Genomic DNA, 22,882 nt, shown 5'->3' with positions numbered 1-22,882 from the left:
CACAAGATTCAAAACCTGTCTCGTAAGTCTTTTCGATAAAGATTCAGGGGTTCTGAATTAAACCAGCTAACTCTGGTCTGACTTTCGAGTTTGTTTTTAATTTTTGAATCTTTTTGCAGTGGCGCATGATGCTTGGGTCTCAGAGAACTCAAAAAATAACAATTTACGAATAATGGCTATGAACGAATGAAGAATGCATTCAGAAAATCCAAGTAGCATGTTGTTGCTCAGTAGTATCATGTACAGTATGACCTCCGCATACCTGAAGGCACTCCCTATATCTTCTAGGTTTGCCCCAGAAGATGTGTTCCCTTTATTTATTTATTGACTAATTTTTTGTCGCAAGATGTATGTTAGTCAGTTTCTAATAACGTCATGTGAGGTGGACATTAGTTTTTGTTTTAGTATTTTGCCTCATTGGAGCTACCCTACTAAGTCCTAGTGTGATAACAGAATGAAGCTTCATGAAGCGCCTGTGTTTTTTTATTTTTATTTTTTTCTAGATGGCACTTGGTTTCAAGTAAGCACTAGTGCAGTGGAAATGCATTAAATCTCCACTTTGTCTTTGAACCAACAATGCCATCTGCAGGAGTCAAAAAACATCACAAGTCCTTCATGAAGCTTCACAAAGCTTCGTTTGTCCTACCTGGCCTTGCCAATGGTGGTGTTGATGTCTTGCTAAACAGGCTCTCAGCAGGATAAAGTAAAATCTTGCCGATAATTTTAGGATCTATTCACTTCTCTCTTTTCCCATTTACAGGTTTATGGTGGGCGACCTGTCTGATTCTGAAGGCGACCTGTCATCCGAGCCCGCATCTAACGAGATGGAGTTTCAGGGTACGGAAGAGACGCATCGAGCTTTTTGCCACGGAACTGAGCTCATCCCTTGGTAAGAGGCGAGATCCATTAAGAAAAGCACTCAGTCGCATAAGTGCTATAAATATCAACAGGCGCATACCAAAGATGACTTGCAATTCAATCGTTTGCTTTTTTTTTTTTTAAAGGTACGCGTTGTCCTTGCAACCAGATATTCACCAGTTCCTGCTGCAAGGCGCCACCGTCATCCACTACGAGCAGGACAGCCACCTGACTGCCCGTTGTCTGCTCAGACTCCAGCCTGACAACACCACGCTCACTTGGGGTGATTATTATGAATGCTGGACCAACATAATTATGTTTGCGTAAAACCACTCCAGTTATCACCTTTACTCTATTGTGTTTACTCAAATCAACACAGTCCATATTATTATTTTTGTATATGGGAATATGTTTCCATTGCCAATTTCCTGTGGTAAACATGTGTGGCAGGTAAGCCTCAAAATAGAGGGGTCTCCACCACCGAGCAACCACTGGGTCTGGGACAGTCGGTGTTGGCAGGGCTGGCAGAAGGTCTGCTGGACCTCGGAGTGGTGAAGGTTTGTCCTATTTTTTTGTTTTTTTCCTACCACATGACTTGTTGTTTTTGTGTGATAAATGAGAGTGTGATCCTAATTTTGTATGCACACACAGGCTGTTTTCCTGGGTCACCAGGGAGTGGACGTCCACGCGGTTTGTTTGCAGAACAAACTGAGCCAGATGACAGTGGAGGAGAACGGACTCAGCCTCCTCTATGGCCTTAGCACCACCGACAACAGGTCCAGACTCGCTTGGCGTTGTTTTTTTTTTTCCTCTCATTTGGCTTCATCAGTTTACATGCTTCGGGAAAGTTATGGAAAGGAAATGTAAAGTGACTTATCAGACACCCAGTACTGATTTTCTCGACTCTCTGCTACATCCAACAGACTCCTGCATTTTGTGGCCCCCAGCCACACGGCACAAATGCTTTACAAAGGTCTGTCAGAGTTGGTGAATGCAACCAGGAAGCTGAAGAAATTTCCGGATCAGCGCTTGCAGTGGCTGAGGAGGCAGTATGTCAGTCTGTATCAGGTATGCCAACAATAGAGTCGGGACCGGAGAAGTTGTCGCATGAGATTGAGTCCACGAGAATGAGATGGCAAAAAGTTAGACTTTAAAAAATAATGGCCCAAATAAATTTTTCCTGTTTTCAAAGTTAAGTTTTTATTGAGGAAACTGCAATAAACTCAAGTGCATTCTGCAATACTAGCTCCAGCTGCGCCAGTATAACAAAATTCACACATTTTATAACTTTTGAAAATCAATGTTGTTGTTTTTTTTTTTTTTATCTAAACAAAACATTTATACCGCTGTCTCATAAATATTTCCCTATGAGACAAAGTGACATCATACCCACAGTAGACACATTTGACTCAGCTTGGTATGTCCAAAAGTGATCAGTAGCAACTGCAACAGTTTGAGGATGACATCATCAAAGCATGCAGTCATTCCCATCTATTAACTCTTTCAGTGCCATGGACGAGAATTTCCATCATGCAAAATAGTTTGGTTGTGTGCCAGTGACAAGACTAGAACTCCGTTTTTTAAAATTGAATACTAGTGGCCAGCCCCCCGCTTAATATTAAGCCAATCAAGCACTGTTGTGGTGTAGTTATAAATATACGCAAACTGTTATTTTGCCATCTTTTTGACATCTTTTCATAAAAACCCGATTTTCTCCTTTAGTCCCAAATTTCAAACCGTGACTACTAAAGAACAGAATGAGGTAGACTCATACTTTCTTTTTCTAGGTAAAGAATGGAATCCAGTCTTTCATAGGATACCGCTATGTGTACACACCCATAACACACAATATTTTCTCAACCTTAAAAGATCCGTCAAAATGCTGAAAAAGCTGGCACTCTAAGGCTTGCCTTTTCCGATAAAACTTGGCACCGAAAGAGTTAACCTGCCTCTGAAAAATAATCCAACTACTCTCGGGGGCACTATGTTTATCTCACAACAGCACTATTAGCTCTAATTTAAGCTTAACGCTGCGCTAAACGCTGACAACAGGCACGGGACAATAAATTATCAATACATTTGCATTGTTTTTTTAGTGCCCTATATTCGGTTCGAACATAATTTCAGATCGTCCCGTTGTTTACATCATAAGTTGTGACTCCCGCCTCACTCCGTCCCATCCCTAGCCAACAATGAAATATTTGATTCCGTCGAGAACCACACTGATATGCTCCAGTGCCTTTACTTTTTGTTTGTTTACCAGGAGGAAGGTCGCTATGAAGGTCCGACACTGGCCCAAGCTATCGAGCTGTTCGGTGGGCGCAGGTGGAACATGGGAACAAGTGGAGGGGATAAATCGGGAACCCCCAAAAGCAGTCCTCTGGGAATCAATGACAAGGCTAAGAAGAAGAAAAAGGCCCTTGTTAGGGTCAGTACTATTCCCACCCAAATACTCGATGGTCCTCTATTTTGGCGCAACTGGAAATTTGGATGTGGTGACGCCTTGCTTGTTGTTTACACTCTTAATTTACTTGTTTGAATGCAGGGAGATAGCGGGGATGCCACAGATGACGAGATGTTTTCCAGGAAAACACGCAGCTGTAAAGAAGGATCGTATCGAAACGGACCAGAATCGGACAGCATAGACCAGGAAGATCCAGGTGACACTGAAATCTGCAGTTTTAAAATGTTGTACATTTGAGGCCATACTAATTTTGCCTTGGTGGTTTTGAACCTTTACAGATGACAACTTCCCCGGACCGTTCTCTCTCACCTCTAAAGGAAGTCCTGGATTGCTTGCATCTTCTTCCTCTTCTTCCTCTTCCTCCAGCATGGCCAGCAGCAACCAGTCTCGCCCGCAATCCTCGCCAGTCCTTTCGGGGACAACCAAGGCTCAGTCAGGGTACGCTAATATAAAAGATCAACTTGGGGCTCCCTTGTCATGAGATTTTCGGTGAACAGGGCGTGGAGCAGCAGATCATGGCACGGTCGTGGCAAAGGCTGTTTCAAAGGTTTCCAGAACCTGATGATCTCTGACAGCACCATGAGCTTCATCGAGTTTGTGGAACTTTTCAAGTCCTTCAGGTTAGTTCTTTGAATGCACACTTGGGACTTTTTGCATTCATTAACTTTGAGTACCGACTCATATTAGATGAGATTTATGAGAGCTTCAACAGTAAAAGATCTCGTGGTTTCTGCCAGTATACGGAGCAGAAAGGACCTGAAGGAGCTTTTCGACACGTTCGCCGTTCCTTGCACTCGTTCCACCTCAGAGTCGGCTCCTCTCTACACCAACCTCAAGATTGATGACAGGGATGTGGGCCTCCAACCAGACCTTGGTACTGACAATGTGCATAAGCACCTGCCCAAACATCCGCATTGTCCTAATTGGCGCCTTGCTGCTTTGCAGACCTTCTGACCCGGAATGGCTCCGACCTCAACTTGTTCATCCGGGCCAGGCAGCAAATGTCAGATAACCAGAAGCAGATCTCGGACGCTATCGCCGCCGCCAGCATCGTTACCAACGGAACGGGTGTGGAGAACGCGTCGCTGGGCGTGTCGGGTTTGGCCATTCCTCAGCTTAACGACTTCCTGGTCAACTGTCAAAGGGAACACCTGAGCTACGACGACATTCTAAGCATTATCCAGGTGAGGACCGCTTGAGTGATTATAAGATCACATGTCAAAGTCTATTTTCAGATTGGTTTGGATTGGAGCTGCAATGATTATTAGATGATCAAATGAATCGAATTATCAAGGCCCAGCTGATTTGTTCTGATTTTAGGCTGCTGCTGATTTTTGGCTGAGGAAAATGATTACCAATTAATAGGCTGATCAGTTTGAAAAATTATAATGGGTAAAATATCATTTATTGTCTCCAATAAGGTTTTTATCATGCTGATACCATTTTTCAATAAACAATTACTGATTAATTGGCTGATGAGTTTTTAAAATTGTAATGAATAAAACAACACTGCTAAAACCCGATATGATTTTTTTAGGGCAGTGCCGATTTTTGGCAGAAAAAAATGATTACCAATTAATTGTCTCATTATTTTTATAAACCCTAATAAACAATTATTTGCTTCCTCCCAATGCCCCGATATGAATTTTGTTAAGGCAAAATCGATTTATGACGAAAAAAAACAGATCAATAAGCTGGTTAGTTTGGAAAATTAGAATGGGTAAAATATCATGTTTCCACCCAGTGCCCTGATATGAATTTTTTTTACGCCAATGTTGATTTTTTTTTTTTGCAGAAGAACGATTACCGATTAATTATTTTAAAAAATTAAAATGAATAAAACATTTGTTTTCCCCTATTGCACTTTTTTTTTTTTTTACGCCAATACAATTTTTCCCAGCAGTAAAATATTAATTATTGATTAATTGGCTGTTTAGTTTTAGAATAATAATGAATAAAATCTCATTTGTTTCCTCTCACTGCTTTTCAATAGGGGTCAATTATTCAGATTTTTACTCTACCTTAGTTTGAATTGTGAATGAGATGAGGATTGGTCCATTATTGATTGGGAAAAGAAACTCGTAAATGAATTGGATGCGGCTGAAAGAAACCTCAGACAAGGAGGAAGGAAGGAAGGTAGCGATCAATTTTGCTGATGAATAAATTTACGTTGCAGACATTTGAGCCCTCGTCAAACATGAGGCAAATGGGTTGGATGTCCTTCGAAGGCTTTGCGAGGTACACTAGTAGCAAATGCACACAGTCTTCAACCCGATAGTACGCCAGTGGAATTTAAAGGTCTTACTTTTCTTTCTCTACGAGGTACCTCATGGACAAGGAGAACTGTGCCAGTCGTAATGACGAATCTCAGATGAACCCCGAGGAGCTCCAATATCCTCTGTCCTACTACTATATCGAATCCTCTCACAACACCTACCTGACCGGGCACCAGCTCAAAGGAGAGTCTTCTGTTGAGCTTTATAGTCAGGTCTGTGGAGAAAAATAGTAGCCTCACTTAATTTCAATTTTTTCATGTTGATATTCAGCAGAGGTGCAACAATTAATTATTATTTTTGATCTTTTGGAATTTAATATAGACAAATGAATTACATTTTTAAAAATATATCTCAAGTGCTTCATAAAGCTTTATTTTCATCACTATATTTAAGTGGATCACTAAATCAAACAATGGTTTTTAATGCTGTCAAAGTAATGGAACTTTTTCTTCAAAATAAGAGCAAATTAAATGGAACATGAAGCAACTTATTGCTAAAATGTACTATAGTGACTCCTTGCCTTTATTTTGTTAAGTTTTATACAGATGTGGATATTCTTTTTTCAAATTGTGATTAGTGCAGTTTCACAGCAGACAAACCAGAAATAACACAGATGATTTTAAATAATCTATCTTCTGGAGCTGCTGAATAAAATATGCTTAGAGAAGGCTATTTAATGGTACTTTTACTATTTAATGGTACTTTTTCTTCAAAATAAGAGCAAATTAAATGGAACATGAAGCAACTTATTGCTAAAATGTACTATAGTGACTCCTTGCCTTTATTTTGTTAAGTTTTATACAGATGTGGATATTTTTTTTTCAAATTGTGATTAGTGCAGTTTCACAGCAGGCAAACCAGAAATAACAAAGATGATTTTAAATAATCTATCTTCTGGAGCTGCTGAATAAAATATGCTTAGAAATACCGCTACAAATGTAATTCCAAATTATAACTCATTCCTTGCCCAGGTAAAATCTTTTGACGGCTATATCCGTCAATGGCAGTTAATGTAAAAATCCTGTGAACCGCTGGCCTAAACTTCCATGAAAACAGACTGATTATTTTTGTGTCGAATCGAATGATCTACATTTTTGGCTATTTTCTTCTGTCACGGCCCTAACTTCCAAAATCCGTTTCATCGAATCAGATTCAGCGTAAGGCTTAACACAATTCGATTTCCTTGAGTTCTTTTTCTTTAGACCAAAGGTAGAACCTTGCCGGATAGAACGGATTAATGGTGTTTCCATTCATTTAAATGGGCAACGATGATTTGAGATAACTTGTGTCTACTTTGAAGGTGCTGTTGCAAGGCTGCAGGAGCGTCGAACTGGACTGTTGGGACGGCGATGACGGCATGCCGGTCATCTATCACGGACACACGCTCACCACCAAAATACCTTTCAAGGTAAAGACCGATTGCGACGCTCTTAAATTTTCATAGTAAGTCCATCACGGCTGTGCACTGTAATATTCTTGAATAATTGAAGGCAAAGCACGTCTCTTCCTCAGGATGTGGTGGAAGCAATTAACCGCTCCGCATTTGTCAACTCGGACATGCCGGTCATCCTGTCCATTGAGAACCACTGCTCGCTTCCGCAGCAACGCAAGATGGCCGACATCTTTAAGGTACCTGTGAAATTATTCAAATCCACTTTCATTTTGAGTCATCTAATGCAATTCCACTTTTTGACTTTTCTTTCTTTGATTCTCTAAACCTCCCTTTATTTTTTTTTATACTCACCAACACATTTGAGATCGTGTAAGTGTTGGAATGTACGCTTTCATCTTGCTAAGCCCTCCCAGCGGTCTCGTCCTCCCCAGAGACTAAAGTGATGGACTTAGCTTTTTCATCTTTTTCACACAACTCTTTGGCACACACACACACACACACACACGCGCGCGCTCACACCTGCACACACACACACATCGTTGCTTTGTTTATGTGATATCTACTTTTGTGTTTGTACATTGAAATATACAGTCTACTGAAGTGGGAAGAATTGTCTAAAGCTTTTCAGGAGTGGATTTGTGGATATTCTCCAGAGAGACAACCTGTTTATTTGTGTCCAGTTTTATGTCCATTTTGTCTCAGCAAGACAGCAGAGTTGATTGCATCCCACTCAAATATGAGACATCATTGGAAAAGCCAGGTAGTGATAAAGTGACAAACGAAGCTTTGTGAAAAATTTGGGATGCTTTTGACTCTTCTAAGTGGCACTTTTGACTCAAGAAAATTTTCATACTTTTCCACAGTGAGTGTTTTTTTTTTTTTAAACCAAGAGCACTATGGAGAGCACGGGTGTCAAACTCAAGGCTCAGGGGCCAGATCCGGCTCGCCACCTCATTTTATATGGCCCACAAAATGCTAATTTGATTTCAAGTTTCTGGCTAAAATATTAAACTTGCAAGTTGTCTTCAACTTTTAAAATATTGGGGGGGGGGGGGGGGGGGGGGGGGGCACCGTTGTTTTTTTCACATGTCTTTTATGATCAGTTTTTATCAAGATTTCAAAACCTCCTAAGAGTGTGATGAATACACTTCTAGTTTTTTTTTTTTTTTTAATCACAGTCATTCCGGCCCTCCGACAGAAACTAAAACTACAAGATGGCCCACGATAAAAATGAGTTTGACACCCCTGATCTCAAAAAAATAACACAGGTGCTTCATGAAGCTTCATTTTCCCTTCGCTAAGATGTCAGCACACTAGAATTTAGCAAGCCCACTTGAATCAAATACAAATCTTCTTTACAAATGAATAGGGTGTATCTTAGGAATATATAAAGTGACGTGACACAAGACTTTAATTCCTTTCCCTATTAACTCCTACAGTGCCAGGCGTTATCTGAAAAAGCAACACCTCGAGTGACAGCTAATTTCCAGCATTTTGACGCATTTTTCAAGGCCAACAATGCATTGTATTGTATGACTATGTAGAAATTACCATAGCACCATTTGAAAGATTGGATTCCATTCTTGATTCTAATTAATTCTGTTCTTTAGTAATCACTGTTTGAAAGTAGGTCATTTGAGTGACTCCAGGCTATTTTGGACAAAAGGAGAAAAAACCCTCATACATACTGTATACACTTTGACACAAATGCTTTTGAAACATTTCGACAATCCTTCCCTTCGATAAAACATGGACAAAAAGAGGGAAACAGTATTTTTGATGGAAAATGAACAGTTTGCGTACTACAACAGTGTTCAATTGGCATAATATTAAAAGAAGCGCTGGCCACGAACATCACTGGCATATAACCTAAGTATTTTACATGACAAAAATAACCGCCCATGGCACTGAAAGAGTTAATGGCTAGCATTCTTAATTTCTAGTCGGTGTTCGGGGACCGTCTGGTCACGCGCTTCCTCTTCGAGAGCGACTTCAGCGACGACCCTCACCTGCCATCGCCGCTGCAGCTTCGGGGGAGGATCCTGCTGAAGAACAAGAAGCTGAAAGCCCATCAGGCACCTGTGGACATATTGAAGCAGAAGGTGATGTGTTCATTTAATAGGCCAGTAAACAACAAAACATGTAATGCTTGGTACTTCATTTACTACCATTGACGGCTATAGACGTCCAAAATCCATTTTGACTGACTTAATGAGATCTTTTCCAACGAACCTTTTTTTGTTTTTGATTTTAGGCTCACCAGCTGGCCCACTTGCAGGCCCAAGCAAGCAACGGCTCACCGGGAAGCGCCTCACCCGGAAGCCACGCGAACGACGAAGAGGACGAGGATGAAGACGAGTACGACTACGACTATGAATCCTTATCAGATGGTAAGCACACGTTTGATCTGACTGTCATGTGACCCCTTTTTTCTCACTTTGTGCTCTTTTTTGTTTTTTTTTTTTTTCCTTTTAATACTTATATTTTACAATCTAATTCCTTTTTTTTTTTTTTTTTAAACTTCCTACCTGTCTGTCCCGTTTGATTTGACCTCTTCCCCACTTAGCCGATGTCCTCAATGCCTCTACTGCCTCCTATGGGCTGGAAGGTAAACCTCAATGTGCACCACTGTTACCTTCTCATTAAAGTGATACTTGTAATTATATAGCCATTTTCAACAGTCAAAAAGTTCATCTTTTGTCTAGATAATTTGTTAACGTCATTAGTTCTATTTATAAATACATTTCGCCATTTGCTGTCGACTGAAAATGACTTCACATTTACTAGGGCTGCACAATTAATCAGATTTTAATCGAGATCACGATATTGGCTGCCCTGATTAATGAAGCTGATCCTCGGCGATATTAACATTTCAAAAGTCAAGCACTTTTTTTTTTTTATTACAAGTCAAGTCAAACACTTTGCCATCCTACAATCCCCCCTGGTGGTAGGATGGCAAAGTGCTTGATTTGACATTGTTTCCCACATGTTTGCAGGAGCATGCGGTTTGTCCTCTAATTCCTAAAATCAACAGTGCTAGCTGTCAATTGAGACCCATTTTGAAAAATTGGAATAAATTCGTTTGAAATGACCGAAAATGACATTTTGACGAATGTATTCAAATTTGCTAAAAAATAAATGTGCTTGGTTCGAACTAGGCTTATTTTTTTCATTGGTTTGCACTCAGCAAATAAGTTAGCTGTCTTGCCCTGTGTGCCAAGTTTTTGCCATGTTTTAGATGGTGAATTTGATTTAATCATCATTTACTATTATTTATTTATTTCAGTTTGTTATTATTATTTGTAAGTTTCAAGCCTTGAAGCCTTGTTTATTTATTGCTTGTTTAAAAAATTACAATAAATAGACATGTTTGGCCCAAGAATAAATAATCGTGATTTCAATATTGACCAAAATAATGGTGATTATTATTTTGACCATAATCACGCAATCCTAACGTGTAATGTAGTCATTCAGTCACGGCTCAGCTTGCGATTGTCATATGACCGAAACCAGAATAGACGTGAGGCCGTGATTGGTTCAACTCAAGTGATGTCATTTTCCGTGGACAGCAAGTGGCGAAATGCATTTTTGTAAGTTTTAATCGTACATCAAAATAATGGTTAATAAATTAATAATAGACAAAAATATGATTATTTTACTGATGAAAATGGCTAAATAAGTTCAGTATGGCCTTATGTTTTTGCAGTGCTAGCTGCATTCACTCCATCTAACGCTGTGGTTTCTTGCTCCCATGATTATCATTATTGTGTTTGACGGTATATGCGCAATGAAACTGCTTCTTTGTTACTCATTTATTCATCTTTAGTCCCCCTCAAAATAATAATATTTCAATTAGTTTTTTAGCCTCATATCCAATCCATCCTGGAGCTCTAATTGACTTTGTTTGGAACAGTTGGATCATATGCACGTTATATGTATAATCACTGTGATTTAAGCTGTAGATGTGTGTGCTGTGTGTGTTTGCCTGCCCCACTGCATTTGCTTCCTCCATTTAAAAAAAAAAAAATCTAAATGATATACAACTAATCAATCACTCAGTAGAAGAAAAAAGCACTTTGATATCATTTCCAGTTATTAGTTTTTTTATGGGTAACATTGTCTGGATGCTTTCTTCTTTTTCCACAAACACATCACCTCCCTTCTTGCTACCCTCTGCGCACTGTTTTTGTCTGTGACCTCGCCTCGTCGGGGAAACAAAACAAAACCATCTGGTTTCTCAGGCCCTACGCTGCCCCCACGCCAAATATCGGGCCGGGGGAAACTACCCGATCCCGCTCTCAGCACTAACTCTCTCCTGATGCCACGCTCAGGCCCCACACAACCCCTTGCCTTATTTTTTCTCAATTGGAAAATCCTACCGGTAAATTTGATGAATTTTATGCACTCTACTCCTGATATTTTGACGCAATAACATCTTTTATGCAGGATGTTTACTCATTCACTGCCAGCCCAGCTAAGATAGATCTTTGAGTTAATCAGAGAATTCCAGTGTATTTCGATGTTCTCTCTCTGAGGCGAAAGTGAAAATTTTTGCTCTGAACCGAACCGTGAGGTCAGATCTTGAGAAGTGGAAAGGCAAAACTTACTACTGTTGCTCTAATCAGTTTTTATATCCATGAGGGAGGGTCATTCCGAGTTTTTGTATATTCATTTTTGATTGTTCCCATCCGTCACAACGTGAGGAATCGGACTAGAATCTTTAGAAACAGAAAAGTTTTTTTTTTTTTTTTTTTTTGCAAGTTAATGGAGTCAACTTGGATTTTTGTAACGGCGTTTAGTCAGCAGTTCTCACATGGCGGTACTATTATTCCTGGGGGCACACAAAGGCAATTCAGGAGGTGCATAAGATTTGAACAATAGCTGTGATGGGAAAATTAGGCTTCATGAAACATCTGTAGATTTACTCCTCTAAACGGTGCTCTTGGTTTAAAAATAAACACTAGCAGTAGTTGGAAATGAAATGGTAGTGTCATCTAGAGGTTTTAAAAAATATCGCAAGTGTTTCATGAAGCTTTGTTTGTCCCTCACTATTCTAGAGATATCAGTACAGGTTTCTTTTCAAATTAAGAGCAAATTAATTGGAACATGAAACAAATTATTTCTAAATTGCTTTATAGTGATTTTTTTGTAAAAGTGCATACCTTTATTTTGTTAAGTTTTATTTGGCATTAGTGAGCCATAAATACAACAGATGATATTACATGTTATTTTCTGGAGCTGTTGAATAAAATACACCATGAGATACAATAACAAATGTAGTTCCAAAGATTAGCAAATGTCACGGAACATTGTTTGAAGTCTTTCTTTTCTTTTTTTTTTTAATCCCCAAAACCTCTTTAGTCTAGTTAGCGGTATGTAGATGAAAAAAATCACAAGGGTATAGATTAATGGAAAAAATAATGCTTGTGTTCACAGATAACCTCCTGGAGGAAAAGTCTGAAGGGAAAGGCTCAGTGGACAAAGAGGAGCCTGCAGACGAAGCGTCCAAGCGTATGAAGAAGGCTGACAACAGCACTCAAAGCAAAGGAAAGGTCAGCACACTTAAGCGTCACTTGGCAATGGGACACCCTGCTGTGCGCGAGGCTCTTCGAGGTCCTCCTGTCGGAAATGCTGATGTTAGCAATGCTCCTGCTCTGAGGCATTTTAAACAACCGGAATTCTGCATCATTTCATTAGCTTAAGCATTTTTTGATATGTTTTCAATAGTGACGTTGAGTAATGATCCCAGGCCATGATACTTAAACCAAAAAAAAAAAACCAAAAACAAAAAAGTTGTGCTCCAAGCAAGTGCTGCTGCACCCGCAGGTGTTCGACATGGAGCTGGGCGAGGAGTTCTACCTCCCTCAGAACAAGAAGGAGAGTCGGCAGATCGCACAGGAGCTGTCCGATCTTGTCATCTACTGCCAGGCTGTCAAATTCCCAGGTGAATTCCTCCTTCTTGGAATCCAAGCCTCCTCTCTTTTTTCCCATTGAATAACTTCTCATTGCAAGACCCATCCTCCACATTGCACACTCACTAAGATGACAAATCCCTTGGGAAAGACATTCTTATTATCTTAGACTGCACTATTGGAGACATGCCCATATATTCAACATCTTCATTCCCCGTCATCGTTTATCTTCCCCAGAAATGCTCCTTATTGCTTCTTTCCTCCTTCATCTGCTCTTTTTGCCCTTATAAACCGAGCCTTGTGTTTCCACTGCTCTTTTATTTTGTTGATTTGTGATCTGATGAAAACCAGCAAGGGTGAGCGACTGGCTACCGCTCTCAAATGCTTCTGTCTGACTTTGACCGTTCCAACGTGACCTTAAATTTGTATTGCTTTCCATTAATACTCGATGACAGTATATGCAATGTGCTGCTAAGTGAAGGAGAAGGAGCCAGATGGACTGTCATGAACATATGAAGATATATATATATATATATATATATATATATATATATATATATATATATATATATATATATATATATATATATATTTTTTTTTTTTTTACTGGATTATTATACTGATTTTTCCGGGACCCCACACAGGCTTGTCTACGTTGTCTCCATCGGGCTCAGGGAGGGGGAAGGACCGCGGAAAGTGCAGAAAGTCCATATTCGGCACAGCTCCGGTTCGCTCCGGCCCAACGGGGGAGGTCTCCACGCAGAGTCGTACCCCTGGGAAAAGTATGCCACAAAAAACTTTGCTTTACCTAATTGATATGGGCAAAAATGGATGTTTTAATGCTAGGCAAGTCAGTTGGATTCATGGTCAAACACACAAGAAGAAGGTTTGCATACATTGTATATTTAAATTAAAAATAAGAAACATCACCAGTGCTGATGTTAAAGTTAATGTAAAATCCCATTGACATTCTAATGGTGAAAATGTTTACATTTATTTATTTGTTTTTTTTTTATTATTTTTCCTATGCTAGGTAATGGCATAACTTGATGCCATTACCTGGCACATACTTAATGCATTGTTGTTCAAGTTTTATTGAAAATTTTGGCAGTTCAGTTAGTCAATGAATGTTCAATTTTTATTAGTCTTGATTGCAACCTCAATCAAAATAATCACATTTATAATTCTTTTTCCTGTAAATACCCAGCCTTAGTTTCAAGTGTGGTGACAGAGTAAAATAGAAAATATGATGCCTGCTATTTTTAAATCCTTCTTTACACTAATGATTAAACAAAAAATATGCGAACAAGTATCTGGGATTCATTGTCTGGACACGGTAAAGATGTTTAATTACATCTTTGGGATTGAATTATTCTCGTTTTATTTCATCAAATGTCAAATATGTGAATCTGCACTCTTTCGCCCCGTAGGCGGGGCCGAGCGTCTGAGCTGGGACGAGCAGCAGCAGCTGCCGCAGACGTCTTCGGCGCCGAACCCGCCGACGTCACTGAGCGCCATCATCCGCACGCCCAAGTGCTACCACATCTCCTCGGTCAACGAGAACGCTGCCAAGCGCCTGTGCCGGCGCTACTCTCAGAAGCTCATCCAGCACACGGCGTCCCAGCTGCTCCGCACCTACCCGGCCGCCACCCGCATCGACTCGGCCAACCCCAATCCGCTCCTCTTCTGGCTGCACGGCATCCAGCTGGTGGCGCTCAACTACCAAACGGATGGTCAGCAAAAGGCTACTTTGCTTGTCGCCCAATCAAAGCAGCTCAACGGATTGGTTGGATTTTATTTTGTCCACAGACCTGCCCATGCATTTGAACACGGCGCTGTTCGAGGCCAACGGCGGCTGCGGTTACGTCCTGAAGCCGGTCGTGCTTTGGGACCGAAGCTGCCCACTATACCAGCACTTTTGTCCCATGGAGAGAGACGTGGAGAGAAGCAGCTCGGCCATCTACTCCCTCACTGTGAGCTCATGAAACACACAAGATTTGTGTGGATGTTTTCACTGACGTGAATTTAAACCTTAAATAACTTTATAGTGCTCCGTTTGGGCCCATTTTGGTGTGTTTGGACAGTTTTATGATGAGGTCACTTGTTAATTTCATTATTTGACAGGCGTGAAAGTAAACAGGATGACTTTAGTACAATAGTGAGCAGTACCAGAGCCTCATAAAGTTTTGGAATAAGCTGGTTTGGAATTTTGTAACATTTGGCCACATTAAATTATTAAAACTTCAAAACATTGAATGTATGTAGATGTATATATGGACAGTATATACCAGGGCTGGATGATATTGGAAAAACATACGATATATTACCACACACACACACACACACACACACATATATATATATATATATATATATATATATATATATATATATATATATATATATATATATTATAGTTGCATCTGATTTGTTAAAGTCTGATAAGCGTACAATAAACATATTGCACAATTTCATCATAAACATATCTCTCGTAAATGCATATTGCAAAGGCCATTATTGTGAGGACAATGTGCAGCCCCCACTATAAATAATGGCAACAAAATACTTATAATTTGCAATTGAACTGTACATCTACTGGAAAATCAAATGCATAAAATATTACAATTGGACAGTTTTAATTAGTGATAGATATGTTTTCTTTCATACCTAATACTGATAAGTAGTGGTCAAGGACAATAACCAATAATTAGAGCGTATGTTCATTTTGAGTAACAAAAAAAAGACAAAACTAATAGAAAAATAACACTTTGCACTTGAACTTTCCTCATACAAAAAAAATAAAAGCTCAGATACTATTGTGGCGATACCACTGACACATATCTTCTATGAATACCAATATTTATTATTAAATAATAATTAATTAAATCTTTCAATCCCAGCCTCGAGTTAGGACATTGAATGATTTAATCATGAATAATTTCTCCCTTTCTTCCAGATCGTGTCCGGCCAGAACGTGTGTCCGGCCAATGGCTCGGGCAGCCCCTGCGTGGAGGTGGACGTTTTGGGCACACCGGGCGACAGCTGCCATTTCCGCACCAAACCCATCCACCGTAACACGCTCAACCCCATGTGGAGCGAGCGCTTCCAATTCAGCGTGCATTTCGAGGAACTCTGCTTCCTGCGCTTGGCCGTGGTGGAGAACAACAGCTCGCAGACCACCGCGCACAGGACGCTGCCCCTCAGGGCCCTCAAACCGGGTCGGGACCGGGCGGGGACGCGGATGACACGGCTGCGCTCGGGGCTGAATCTGACTGCGTTTGCTGTGCCTTTCAGGTTATAGACACGTGCAACTGAGAACGCAACACAACGAAGCCATGGAAGTGTCCAGTTTGTTCATCTACAGCAAAAGAGTGGAAGAAAGTCCAGGGGGCACCACGTGCCCCTCTTCATCCCAGGTGAGACGCACGTATTTGGAAACCATGTTTTTCTCTTTAACACCATTCCTGGTTAACGAAACAGAGAGCGCATGCTCACCATGTTATTAAAAAAGTGATGTATACGAGTAATTTAACATAAAAAAACAGTAACGAACGTCTTTTAAACTGGACTTTTTTAACACATGAATTGAGTGTATCAAACTCATTTTTGTTGCAGCCCACTTTGCATTTACGACCTTTCTCATTGGGCCACTATCACCATGAAAAAATGTTTAATTTCATCGTCATATCATTATATATCTTATCCACAAAAATAAATAGTTAGCTTGCAAATCAGAAGTCATGGTTAATAGTTTGTTGAGTTATTGTTCAACTAAAATTGCAAAAATGGTAACATGAAACCCCACAACATTCTTTGTTACAATTTTAAATTTTGCTAGAGATATTAGCGGGCCACATGAAATGATGTGGTGGGCCACATCTAGCCCTCTGAGCCTAAAGTTTGACACCTGTGTAATAAACACATGACAACCAAAGATAAAGAGAATTACATTTAAACATTCCCTTCAAAACAATCCCCCCTAAATGTTGAAGTTAAAAAAAAATGCTAGCTTGAAATGCTCAATTTATTGTTGTCACCATTAAGAACCCCCCCCCAAAATATTATCTATTTCCAGTCATTGGAATTTTATATCAGAGTTTTAAATATCAGAGTTGCTATTGGTCTAAAAAAAATCATGTAGTACAAAACTCATAGTGAATAAAACTCATCATTAATTAAGTTATTTGCCTTCTTTTGTTTTTGTCCAAAAGCTGTTCAGCTCTGAGGAGAAAAATGCATCACAACAGCACAAAGTAACAGTACACGGAGTTCCTGGGCCAGAACCTTTCACCGTGTTTTCCATCACAGAACACACAACCAGCAAACAGCTATTAGACATGGTTGGTAGAAGTAAAGCAAAAAAAAATACTTGTAATTTGACATCTTCATACGTTATGACACCAAATCACCCCACTCCACCCAGATTGTGACCCCCGAGGGAAACCCGACAGACTACTTCCTGTGTGAGGAGAAGCTTCCCCTGTCCAAGGAGCGCAATGACACCAAACGGTGCGCTCAGTGTCGCCCCCTCGCGCCGGATGAGACGCTGGTCCGGGTGGTCTCTGGCTGGGACGCCGAGGAAGGCTACGTAGGGAGGATCTGTCTTCAGACCAAGGAAGAGGTACGCACACATGCCCACACGCACACACACACACACGTGTATGATTAATGTTCTTGTTAATTTGCTCTCAATTTGAAAATAGGACATACCATTACTTTCACATGAAAAATCCATCCCTCGCTTATTGGCCCCTATCGCGGAGATTTTTTTTTTTCTATATTGAGACGTGCTGTAAAGGTTTTCTGCATGCCAGACAGACAACTATAAATGCACTTGCCACAGACACTCCTCGGATATCAAACTACTGCAGTACACAAATTTACTTAAATCTTAAATGATTAAACTTCATACAGTAATTGTAATGTTATCCCTTCCCATTCCTTTGGCTGTAGTCACACACAGAGCTGCGGTTATTTTAGCGGCGCTCGGAAGCCTCATTAGAAGTGAAGCATGTCGCTGACCAAATATGATAACAGTCAGAGTTTACGCTTGAAATTCCAGTTTATTACAAAATAAATCAAGGTAAGAGATTTCCAACGCTCCAATGAAGCGCCGCTCTTTCCTCCTCTCCCTTCGCATCTATCTAACAGCGTGTGCGAGTTTCATTAGGGAGACGTGCACTCCTACAAGACACGTGATTGGCTCCCGGCCAGACCATTGACCAATGAGAGCCAAACGCCTATGGTGCCTATGGTGTCACTGATTAATTGTGGGGTGCTCCTGAGCAGGTTCTGATACAATCTCTGTGCTGGTATTAGAATCTCAACGAGAAGAACGCGGTGACAAAGAGTGAGGAGGAGGCACTCACTGGTGGAGGAGGAGGAAAAGGAGGAGAAGGCGGTATGGAGGAGGACATGTTTTTGGTCCAGGTGCACGAGGTGTCCCCAGAGCAGCCTCACACCGTCATTAAGGCTCCCCGCTACAGCTCCGCGCAGGACATCATACAGCAGGTACATACTGAGGAGGACACCGTGTTTGCTTTTCGGAATGTTCTGGAATGTACTAAATGTGTTTTTTATTCATCTTTTCTTTTCCCCAGACTCTATCCAAGGCCAAATACTCATACAGCATCCTGTCCAACCCCAACCCCAGCGACTACGTCCTCATGGAGGAGGTGACCAAGGATGCCGGCTCCAAGAAGTCGTCCACCTCCAAGCCTATCCAACGTGTGCTTCTGGATCAGGAGTGCGTCTACCACGCGCAGAGTCACTGGAGGGGTGCGGGGAAATTTATTCTCAAGCTGAAAGAGCAGGTAGTGCTGCTTCATTAGCACTTGTAACAACATACAGTACATATAGTGAACATATATTCCAGAAGAAATACTCAGTCATATATTATTTATCCTCTGTGAAGAACAACTAACATCACTAAGCCGATTATTTTTTTGTTGAGACTCGAATGGATTTTCTTTCATTCCAATGGGGAAAGTCGATTTGCTGAGTTTGAAAAATGACATTCCACTGTATACGCGCGGTGTGCAGGTGGTGCGCGAAGACAAGAAGAAGGTGATGTCGTTCGCCAGCGAGCTAAAGAAGCTGACGAGCCGCAGCCGCAGCATGACCGCGGGCGCGGCGGTGGACGGCGCCGCCCACAGTAAGGACGAGAGGGCTGCATGCTGCGTGGCGCTCACCGAGCTGCACGAGTGAGCCCGGCACGCTGCTCTATGCATGGCGAGTGAAACGGAGGTATTGTACTGTTCTGTTGTCTAACATCATTAACTTGGACCCGATGTCATGCCGTGCCTAACGCTATGTTACTTGTATGGCCTTTGACCCCTCGTCAGATTTATTTGAGTCATATTTGGTTTAGGAATACTAGTGATGCACAAACGAAGCTTCATGAAGCAGTTGCCATATTTTTGGGCTCCTCTAGATGGCACTCTTAGTGGCAGAGGAATTTGAATAAGTTTCCATTGCATCCCTGTTTGTTTTTAACACAAGAGCACCATCTAGAGTAGAAAAATAACACAGGTGCCTTATGAAGCTTCATTTTCCCACCACTAATAAATACTGTAAAATTCCATGTATAATATGCCCCTCATCAAAAACTACCCTTTAAAAAAGTCTTTTCTTTTTTTTTCTTGACTGCAACCTTGAGCGCCGCTAGCTGCTATGCTATAGCCGCTAACACTGGAGCAGCCACAGAATGCTGCAACAGGCATCATATAATAATTCTTTTTTCCTTAGCTAGAGTTTGAAGTTGATTTCAGGGTGACATTATGTTGTCGATGTCGGTGCATATCCGCCGCGACACGTTCCCGCAATAATTTCAAAATAAAAAGTGTACCAATGCGCTAATGTCTGTGTGATTGTAGCTGGAAGTTGACCACACTGTCATGGACAGCATTAAAAAATGTTACTGCTAGTTTCAGTCACTGTAAAAAATATATATATTTTAAAAAAGGTTTATAAATAAACTTTAAAAAATCCTTTATAAAGTCCTTTGTAAAAAGACCTTAAAAAATGATTTAAGTGCTACTCAGTTTACTGTATAATAAAAACAAGAAAAAAGATGTTGTATTATTACATATTATATTTCATGTATGGGACGAGCATATCTGCATGTAAAATGAGCACTATATCATAGTGATGGGAAAATGAAGCTTCATGAAGCACCGTGATTTTTTTTTCTCATACTCCTCTCAAGGTGTTCATAGTGTTTTTTGTTTTAAATATAACCACTCATGCTAGTAGAAATGTCTTAAGTTTCCCTTGCCCTTTTGAACCAAGAGTGAACTTTAGAGGTGTTCAAAAATATCACAAATGCTTCATGAAACTTCATTTGTCCATTATTACTATATAAGGGTTCATAAATGAAAGATGCGATATAAAATTGACTCGCCGCTCTAACCGACCATTATGTTCCTTTGTGACATCATCACTCAACAATGGTGTTCTTTGCAGGGTGCACGAGTGTGAGCCCGGGGCTCAAAGCGTGGAGGGCAGAGGGCGGAGCCGGCGCAGCACAACAGCCGCAGGCCTCGTCTCCCCCATCCTGCAGAGGGCAGCAAAAACCCGACGCCTTCCTTAGCCCGGCGGCATGGACGCTTCACATCCTTCACAACTGGAAGGTCCACAAATGACACAAGGATGGGAAATGTGAAGGTGACATCCTTGCGGTCCATTTTCTTGCTTGCTTGAAGGAGCGCGCAGAGCTAACCCATTGACGGGTCCTCGCTCGGAGGTCGTGCTAGCGAGAAGCACAAGAAAGGTTTGGAGACAAGAGAGACGAGCTGGCTTGTTTACTTCCTGTCTTGCTGTGTCGGCGTACGGTAATGAAAGAGGCAGTAATGGACAAACGAAGCTTCATGAAGCATTTGTGATATTTTTGACTTTCTCGATGGCGCTGTTGGTTCAAAAAGGCAGGGGAGGTTTTATACATTTTCACTGCACAAAGTTTTTATTTTCAAACCAAGAGCACCATCTAGAGGAGTAAAAAAAACAGGTGCTTCACGAGGCTTCATAAGAGGACATTTTGGGCAACAAAGGGACAAATGTCCCCCTACAAAAGGATGGGTCCTTTACATGAATTCTTACTGACAAGCGGAGTTATCTGCTACAATTTTAATGTTTGTTTGCTCCAAAATATCGCACTAGTTTTTTTCTTGTTTTTTGTTTTTTTTTTTCTATAATTTTGTGGTCCTGTGATCTGAGTCTCATTTCTTCACCAGTGGGAAAAAACTGTAATGCGGTCAGGTCAGTTTTAGAGAGAAATGCAGCATTTTGTTCTCTATACAATCTGTTGAGTTGCTTTTAACGAGGCTTGAACATGATTCGGACGATCGAAAAGGAAAAAAATAGGAAAGATCATCCGATTTATTTCTTTCAATTTCAGCCAAGTTGGAAAGCCAAGTTTGACCTAAGTTTGATTTGGTTTAACTTTAAACGTTTCTCTTTTTCCATTTGAACACATATTTATTTGTGATTTCATTTGGAGCCACTTTAACCTCATTGATGTGTACAATTTCCACATTTTAGAATGTCTTTCTTTCCTAAATGTTCTTCCTTGGATACAAAAAGAAAATACACTACAGTATATAATAACACTAAACTTGCAGTGTCATCATCGGTCTTTTCAAGCGTGAAAGTTTGGCATTAATTCACATTCCAATTTCAAAAATCAGCATCAAAAATATTTCTATTTGATTCTTATTTAAAAATGTTTAGAATGTACGCAAACTTTAGCTTATGTGAATTAATAAAATACTTCTTTGTGTATTTGTTGTCATTTGGGTCCAACAATTAGAATTTTAGTTTGTAAAAAATATATAGAAGCATTAGTTTATTTATATAGGATTTATTTTCATGGGCCCGCGTAATTTATGGTTTGGGCATTTTTTCGGTCCCTTTATTTCTCTTTTTCAAATTTTTATTTGCCACCAGGATGTATTATTATTGTTATTTGGTATCTTAATGTTTGAGACAGTTGTTATTTATTAGACATTTAATGCCCTGGTTGGCATTTACTGTTATTTCTTGTGTCATAGTTTTTAATTTATTTTACTGCAATGACAAAGAAGATTGTCATTATTGATGGTGTAAATTATGACAAAACTATGTGAAATTCATCCAGCCTTCAACTGTTCTTCAGTTTTAAAAAAAACAAAAAAAACATTTTTTTTTTTTAAATAGGTCGTCTAGCTGGACAGTAACACTATTTTTAAAATATTTTCGTCGTGTATTCGCTATATATATATATATATATATATATATATATATATATATATATATATATATATATATATATATATATATATATATATATATATATATATATAAATAAAACTGTTTGTCCACTGACAATTTGTTGACTTTGTCGGTTCCATAACGACCACGATGACAGCAGAGTTTGTCTTGTTACTTGAATTTTTCATTGGATGAATATTTGTGGATTTGTTGCCTTTTGGAAAAACAATAAAAAAAATATGCTGACTTGGCTGGGATCGTGCTTTTCAATTTTTTTTTTTTTTTTTTTTGCTATACTGCTAACATGTTAGTGTAATTGCACATTCAATCAAGTTGATGGGGTTCTCTTGTTTCTATATTTTAAATTTCTGACATCTTTTGCACAAAGTTTGCAAATAGTATTTTTTCTTAAATTATGCTATATGTATTTTCTAATTCTTTTATTTTAATAAAGATACATTTTCATGCTATAATGGCATTGAAGTGCAAATCACAAAAACAAAAAAAGGTAATACACAAAAAACCCCACAGTATATTACAAAAGACAAAACACAAGAGCAAATTAAACAAATCAGACAAAAGAAAACTAATAAAAACGTAGACAAATCAAAAGATCGGAAACAAAAATGAAAAAAAAATATGCAGACAAAAAGCGTTTTACAAAGAATCAAACAAGTGCAAATCGGGAATAACACAATTAAAATAAAACAGACCAAATTAAAACAAAGAAAAC

At 39.8% G+C, this 22,882-nt stretch overlaps 1 protein-coding gene across 1 annotated transcript in view; it reads left to right on the top strand.

Moving 5' to 3' along the window:
* Positions 1–22,153, top strand: part of plce1 (phospholipase C, epsilon 1) — a 79,992-nt gene extending 57,839 nt beyond the window's left edge. Inside the window, exons 15-45 of the mRNA XM_088438892.1 lie at positions 761–889; positions 1,005–1,141; positions 1,309–1,415; positions 1,510–1,634; positions 1,782–1,926; positions 3,122–3,286; positions 3,404–3,518; positions 3,601–3,760; positions 3,820–3,942; positions 4,060–4,196; positions 4,268–4,506; positions 5,499–5,560; positions 5,645–5,810; positions 6,899–7,006; positions 7,111–7,227; positions 8,935–9,093; positions 9,246–9,381; positions 9,558–9,599; positions 12,428–12,543; positions 12,818–12,935; positions 13,548–13,685; positions 14,334–14,636; positions 14,713–14,876; positions 15,860–16,121; positions 16,198–16,319; positions 17,115–17,243; positions 17,327–17,524; positions 18,223–18,414; positions 18,504–18,716; positions 18,946–19,057; positions 20,368–22,153. Of these exons, the coding sequence (XP_088295018.1) occupies positions 761–889; positions 1,005–1,141; positions 1,309–1,415; positions 1,510–1,634; positions 1,782–1,926; positions 3,122–3,286; positions 3,404–3,518; positions 3,601–3,760; positions 3,820–3,942; positions 4,060–4,196; positions 4,268–4,506; positions 5,499–5,560; positions 5,645–5,810; positions 6,899–7,006; positions 7,111–7,227; positions 8,935–9,093; positions 9,246–9,381; positions 9,558–9,599; positions 12,428–12,543; positions 12,818–12,935; positions 13,548–13,685; positions 14,334–14,636; positions 14,713–14,876; positions 15,860–16,121; positions 16,198–16,319; positions 17,115–17,243; positions 17,327–17,524; positions 18,223–18,414; positions 18,504–18,716; positions 18,946–19,057; positions 20,368–20,546 (4,618 nt within the window). The 3' untranslated portion in view covers positions 20,547–22,153. The remainder of the gene's footprint in view (positions 1–760; positions 890–1,004; positions 1,142–1,308; positions 1,416–1,509; positions 1,635–1,781; positions 1,927–3,121; positions 3,287–3,403; positions 3,519–3,600; positions 3,761–3,819; positions 3,943–4,059; positions 4,197–4,267; positions 4,507–5,498; positions 5,561–5,644; positions 5,811–6,898; positions 7,007–7,110; positions 7,228–8,934; positions 9,094–9,245; positions 9,382–9,557; positions 9,600–12,427; positions 12,544–12,817; positions 12,936–13,547; positions 13,686–14,333; positions 14,637–14,712; positions 14,877–15,859; positions 16,122–16,197; positions 16,320–17,114; positions 17,244–17,326; positions 17,525–18,222; positions 18,415–18,503; positions 18,717–18,945; positions 19,058–20,367) is intronic.
* The last annotated feature ends 729 nt before the right edge of the window (positions 22,154–22,882 follow it).

This window comes from Hippichthys cyanospilos, chromosome 17 (assembly GCF_059441005.1).
Source record: "Hippichthys cyanospilos isolate Australia breed blue-spotted pipefish chromosome 17, RoL_Hcya_1.0, whole genome shotgun sequence".
Classification (NCBI taxonomy): Eukaryota; Metazoa; Chordata; class Actinopteri; order Syngnathiformes; family Syngnathidae; genus Hippichthys; species Hippichthys cyanospilos.
This window is presented reverse-complemented; position numbering and strand designations above follow the sequence as displayed.